At 39.3% G+C, this 6838-nt stretch overlaps 1 protein-coding gene and 1 pseudogene across 1 annotated transcript; one reads left to right on the top strand and one right to left on the bottom strand.

Moving 5' to 3' along the window:
* The first annotated feature begins 1327 nt into the window (after positions 1-1327).
* On the top strand, positions 1328-3802 carry LOC120191211 (putative wall-associated receptor kinase-like 16). Its single transcript, XM_039194180.1, has 3 exons — positions 1328-2222; positions 2300-2482; positions 2582-3802. Exons 1-3 carry the CDS (start codon positions 1346-1348, stop codon positions 3775-3777), a joined length of 2256 nt encoding a protein of 751 aa, XP_039050111.1. The 5' UTR covers positions 1328-1345; the 3' UTR covers positions 3778-3802.
* A 241-nt stretch (positions 3803-4043) lies between these two features.
* Positions 4044-6093, bottom strand: LOC120191142 (annotated as a pseudogene).
* Positions 6094-6838: the final 745 nt, after the last annotated feature.

Genomic DNA, 6838 nt, shown 5'->3' with positions numbered 1-6838 from the left:
TATCCTCTAACTCTGTAATAGTAATTCCCCCAATTGGATGCTAGACATTCTCCATCATAGTCGTCATGGCTTGAAAATTTACCCTACTTGTTGTGAGAAGCCTTCCGCGTACTTCTAGATTAAAGGGGTGTCTGTTGCATTGTCGAGTTGAAGAATTTCTTCTTCCTCCTCCTCACCTATATTCAGTCCCTCCAATTCCTCCGTAATCTCCCTCATCGTCCTTCTCTAACTCTTTTCCGATCACCAAAATCACATTGCCCCTGTGATTCAAAAGAACGTCTTCAGAAACAAAAACAGCCTAGGACGGCCAAGATACCCTAACTTTGGGTAATTTTTTTTAAGATGTATTTGTAGTACAACGTTACTCTTTTAAGTACTTATGTCCTAACAATCTCTTATTATAACTAATCCATTTTACTCAAAAACTTTTATTTTTATCATATATCTAGAAGATATTTGATAAAATACTACAACTAAATTTATCCCTTAAACTATATGAATCAAATTTAATGTTATATTTAGATATTTCAAATTTAAATACTCGAGATTGTATGGTATTTAAATTTTAACTATCAAATAATTAAGAATCTTTAAACCATATACCATAAATTATAAACACCCTGAATTAATGAGAAAAAAAAAGGTAATCCAACATTAACTTAACGTGATTTCATTTCATTTTCCATCTTCATCTTCATCTTCGTAGACTCGTACAGTTAATATCCTAGTACGCTTCGTATTTATTTGAGTTTTAAGACTTATTTTTATGCTACATTTATTTTCGTACTCTTGTTGGTCGGATACTTGTTGTCACTATTCCATGTTCGTACTTTGTATATTTCATAACTATTATTAGGTATCCTTTGGATTAATGTTTTATGTTATTTATATTAATTTCTCTATTTTTATTTTTGTTTTTATCTTATTTTAAATCATTTCTCTATTATTATATTACATTGATAAAGTTTAAATTACTTTTTATATAACAAAAAAAAGGTAAGTCAAATAGTAATTCACCTTTTCATAATATTAATTTTCCAATCAAGCTTTCTAAATGTTTAGGTAAAAATGATTAATCCCTTAACTGATTCATAAATTTTTAAAAATGGTTGATTATTCGATCGAAAATGTTTTTTTTATAGGTAATGACTTTGTCACATCTCCAACGACTAAGAAACGGTGGAGTGAACAGCTAATATTCAAAAGGAAAGACTTGGTAAGTTACGCCATCTTGCCCTTGCAGACTGAGTCTAAGGCGTCCCCCTTATATCAAACTTCCGCTCAATGTGTGGCCGCCGAGGAAGAGTATCCATCGATCTTCACATATAATCTAGCAAAAACGGTGATGAGTTTGATCAGATCAGTAGTGCTTCTGCAGGTGATGATCTTGTTTAATGTTATGTTGACAGCAAAAGCTTCAACACCAGCAATGGCAAAACCCAGCTGCCCAAGCCGCTGCGGCGATGTTATCATCCCTTACCCGTTCGGCACCCGCGGCGATTGCAACATCACCGAAAGATTTTTCATCACATGTAACACTAGTGTCACACCCAACAAACCCTTCCTATCCACCTCTAACATCGAAGTCATCGACATATCCCTTGAAGACGGTCAGTTGCGAATCCTCAGTAATTCAAGCTATGATTGTTACAACACCTCGGGATCTAGGAGACGGTATTACTATTTTCTCCAGCTCGGACTTCGTGGAATTTCAATAAACAATGCCAAGAACAGGTTCACCGCAATCGGCTGCGACACCTATGCTCGGGTGGAAGGTTTCCGAGGACAACGTTATGCAACCGGTTGCTTGTCGTTATGTAATAATATCACCGATGTTTCGAACGGATCTTGCTCCGGGATCGGCTGCTGTCAGACGAGTATCCCGAAGGGTGTGATGAGCTATTTCATCACTCTCGAAAGCTATGATAACCATACCGATGTATTGCCCGAAAACCCCTGCAGTTATGCATTTGTTGCTGAGAATGATAACTACACCTTCTCTAGTTCAGATATTCGCGGTTTCGGTTTCCAAAACAGGAAGTTTCCGGTCACTCTTGATTGGAGAATCGGGACTACGAGTTGCGACGAAGCAAAGATGGATGCCACGAATTTCGGATGCAAGGAGAATAGTGATTGCGTTGATTCAGAAAATAACTCTGGATATTTCTGCAAGTGTATCCGGGGTTACGAGGGGAACCCTTACCTCTCCAATGGATGCCAAGGTAACTACATATATACACGTATTTTCTTTCACTACAAATATTGTTTATTTCACTGATATTTTATCTGCACTTTTCAGATATAAACGAGTGTGAAACCATGAGTCCTTGCAATGGAACTGCAACATGTATCAATTTACAAGGAACATATAACTGTTCATGTCCGGTGGGCTATGAAGGCGACGGTCGGAAAAATGGAACTGGTTGCAGTTTACCCTACAAGGATCAGTCCAAGAGATCTCCCCTTATTAATGTTGCTCTAGGTTATTGATTTCTGTGCATACTTATTGAATTACGATTACATACGTTTCATGAAATAATTTGTAACTCAATGGAACTACTATTTTATGGTTTGAACATAGGAACTAGCATTGGGCTTATTGGTCTCCTCTTGGGGATAATATTGCTGCACTGGATGCTCAGGCGAAAACAGATTTCTAAACTAAGAGAAGAATACTTTCAGCAAAATGGTGGTATTTTGTTGCGGGAACAGCTTTCGAAGCGACGAGGGTACCGGGAAGATGTTAAAATATTTGCAGCAGAGGAACTCGAGAAGGCCACAAACAATTACCATGAAAGCAGAATCTTAGGACGAGGAGGGCAGGGGACAGTGTACAAGGGTATATTAGCCGATAATCGAGTGGTTGCCATTAAAAAGTCGATAATCGGAGACCCGAGCCAGGTTGAACAATTCATTAATGAAATCACGGTGCTCTACCAGATCAACCACAGGAATGTTGTCCAACTCCTAGGATGTTGTTTGGAGACACAGGTTCCACTTTTAGTCTATGAATATATCACCAATGGAACCCTCTTTCACCATTTACATAATGATGATGATGCCTCCTATCTTCCGTGGGAGACTCGTTTGAGAATCGCCACCGAAACGGCGGAAGCCCTTTCGTATTTACACTCCGCCGCTTCAGTTCCGATCATTCATCGAGACATCAAGTTGGCAAACATACTGTTAGATGACAATTACATCGCAAAAGTTTCTGATTTCGGGGCTTCGAGATTGAATCCATCGGACCAGGCACAAATAACTACAATCGTACAAGGAACTTTCGGCTACCTCGATCCTGAATACATGCTTACAAGCCTTTTGACCGAGAAGAGCGATGTTTACAGCTTTGGGGTTGTGCTTATGGAGTTACTAACAACACAAAAGGCGGTCTGCTTCAAAAGATCAGAACAAAACCGAGTTTTGGCAATGTACTTTGTTTCTTTGATGAAAGAAAACCGCCTGCTCGACATTCTTGATCCTCGGGTGCTTAACGACGAAAACATCGGGCAAATTAAGGAAGTTGCGGCTTTAGCAAGAAGATGCGTGAGAGTGCAGGGAGAAGAAAGGCCAACAATGAAGGAAGTTGCCCATGAATTAGCAGGACTGCAAGCAATGCCTAAACATCCTTGGAGTGAAAGTAAGCTAATAGGAGAAGAAGCCAAATACTTGCTCGGTGACTTGAACAACACTTACGATGATGGTGCGACGAGCAGCTCGATGGGGTACGATAGCATTAATAACAAATTCACATTTGAGCTACAAGGTGCTCGTTGATTATGTAATCAGATTTTCTTTCTTAGCACTGTGTATTAAAGTAAGCCAAGGCAGAGTGCTCTTTAGCAAAATAGTTTTTATCAGTTTACAGAGGTCGGTATTTTACTATTTTACTGTCATTGTAAAAGATCTTGTAAAGCCAAAGAACATACACATTGTCAAATTGGCTTGAAAGAATGATGAGATGAAGGTCTTGAAACTCTAGACATTGAAAAATGACTAAAATACTCCTAGTACTAAGTAGACGTAAAACATCTGCAACATTGTTACCGACCACGCAATATGATTTGCTGCCTACTGTCATAGTCGGACAGACTGCTTTCGTTACCTTGAGCATTAGCGCCGAAGAGTTCACCGAGCAAAGACTTGCCCTCCTTCGAATCATTTTTCATCCATGGATGCTTTGGCATTGTTCTTAGACCATCCAATTCGATTGCAACTTCCTTCATCGAAGGCCTATCTTCTCCTCTAACTCTTAAGCACCTGTTTGCCAACATGGAAACTTCCTTTATCTGTGTAGTGTTCCCCTCAACTAACACTTGATGATCGATAATCCCGAACAATCGATCCTTCTTCAGAAAAGAAACAAAGTGCATTGCTAGATTCCGTTCCTCTTCCGGCATTAGAAAGCTAAGTAACCTTTCTCCCGGTCAATAACTCTGCAAGTAGAACTCCAAAGCTATACACATCACTCTTTTCAGTCAGCTGGCTCGATTGAAAGTACTCCGGGTATAGGTAACCAAGCGTCCCCTGCACCAACGTTGTTAACTGTGTTTGATCCAAAGGAACTAACCTTGAAGCTCCGACACTTTTGCAACGTAATGCTCGTCCAAAAGAATGTTAGTAGACTTGACATCACGATGAATAATGGGAGGATAAGCAGCAGAGTGCAGATAGGAGAGTGCTCCGGAAGTTTCAGCTGCGATTATCAACCAACATTCCCAAGACAAAGATGCATTTCCCGGACAATGCAAGCGCTGGTAAAGGGTACCATTGGATATGAATTCGTAAACCAACAAAGGGACTTCGGTCTCTAAACAACATCCCAAGAGATTCACCACATTTCTATGGTTAACCTGAGAAAGAACAATGACTTCATTAACGAACTGTTCGACTTGACTGCCATCTGCAATCATCGATTTTTTAATGGCAACAACTCTACGGTCTTGCAGTATTCCTTTATAAACAGTCCCTTGGCCTCCTTTGCCTAGAATTCGAGTTTCATGAATGTTGTTTGTTTCCTTCTTGAGCTCCTCTGACGTGAAAATCTAGGCTGAAACAGGACCTTTAAGTTTTGAAAATTCTTGTAAGATAATTCCATCATTTTGTAGGAAGAACTGTTCTCTTTGTCTAATGAGTTTTCTTCTCCAAAGTCCCCAATATGTCCATGAACTGTTCAATATGACCACTAAAAGGCCTATGCTTACACCTAGACCGGTGATAAGGAAAGGAAAGCCTTGCTCATTAATAGGACTGCAACCTGTTCCATTTCTTTTGCCATCTCCTTCATATCCACCTTTACAAACACAGTTGAAACTTCCTGGTAAATTCTAGCATATTGCATTTTCGTCACAGGGACTCCAAATCTTGCACTCATTGACATCTGTGAAAACAGGTCAATTATCAACTGTACTTAATCGAGTTGCAGGACACAGAAGATACTAAGAGACATGCCTAAAGAACCTTCAGGGAGGTATGGATTCCCATCGAAACCGTCTGGACACTTGCAAAGATAACCCGAACCGATGAAAGGTTCGTACCACTCGCTCTGATGACATGCGTAACTCGACAGATTCTTAGCTGCTTCATCACAGGTCTCATTGCTTACAAGCCAATCGAGGGACACCGGAAATTTTTTATCTGGAGGGATGGATCGAACATAATCTGAAGAGAACCGAAATACACTTTCTTCAACGATAAAAGCATAGCTGCAACGGTTAAAATCCGACACATTAACACGTTCGTTAAAGCTAGAAGCTTGAACATAAACGGCTTTCAGTCCATCAGGAATCTGAATCTGGCAACATCCGAATCCTGAATAAGATCCATAGACCAAGTCCTCGAACCGATTACATAAGGGCATACAACCGGCAATGTAAGTGTTGTTTCCGATGAATCCATAGAGGTATGCATATGTGTCGCATCCGATGGAAGTGAACTTATTTCGTGTGCTCAAGACATTAATCGACAAAGGATATTCATACAAGTATGTCGTTTGTCGTTAGGCCACGGTATAGTTAGATTCCCTCAATGAGAAGGGCAGCCATTTTTGGGTAACGCTCGAGTTCTTGTCACAGGTATTACCGTTGCCGCCATTACCAACGATACGAGGATGTTTACTGATGGTCTCGTACGAGGATAAATTACTCTCTCGTTCCAAAACATGTAACCGAAAGTTTGATTAAAAGAGAAAACCAAATAGTGCAATTCTTTGGAGAATACGATGAATTATGTGCCATTTGCATTTATCTTTTGGGATAAAATCGATTCACTTTGGACTTCTGTAATTAAGATTTTCTGTTGTCGTGGGATTATTTCTGAGACCACATCGTTGCCGGCTTTATAATGCGCTATTTAATTAATGGGTAAACTATACCATTTATCACTCAATTAGCTTCTTATTTCAATTATGGTCCCTGAAGTTTAAAAAAATTTAATGTAATCACTCAACTTTAAAATTACTCATATTTTAATCACTCTACGATTGCATGAAATATTTATTAATATTTTCCTATAATATGTTGTATTTTATTAATATTTCAATGCTAAAAAGGATTATGATAAAAATGATTTAACAAATTTATGTTGCTTGAAAAAATCATCACATATAAAACCTGAAAAAGAGTAAGGCCCAAAATATAAAACCTGATTTTCTTTCGTTTTTTTCTTTCTTGTGGCTTTGTGCAACGACCGAGGCGGGGACAACACCTGGAGACATGTTCGTGAGCGGTGGTGATCTCATCAAAAGACGGGAGGTAAAATTATTTTTACCTGAGGCCTCTTTCGCATGTAGTGATCGGCGTGAATAACAGTGACGACAGATTGCATGGGGAGTTAGCGA

The sequence above is a fragment of the Hibiscus syriacus genome, unplaced genomic scaffold (genome assembly GCF_006381635.1).
Source record: "Hibiscus syriacus cultivar Baekdansim isolate YM2019G1 unplaced genomic scaffold, ASM638163v2 tig00116965_pilon, whole genome shotgun sequence".
NCBI lineage: Eukaryota > Viridiplantae > Streptophyta > Magnoliopsida > Malvales > Malvaceae > Hibiscus > Hibiscus syriacus.
Note: the sequence above shows the minus strand (reverse complement) of the source record. Positions and strands in the feature narration are given on the sequence as shown.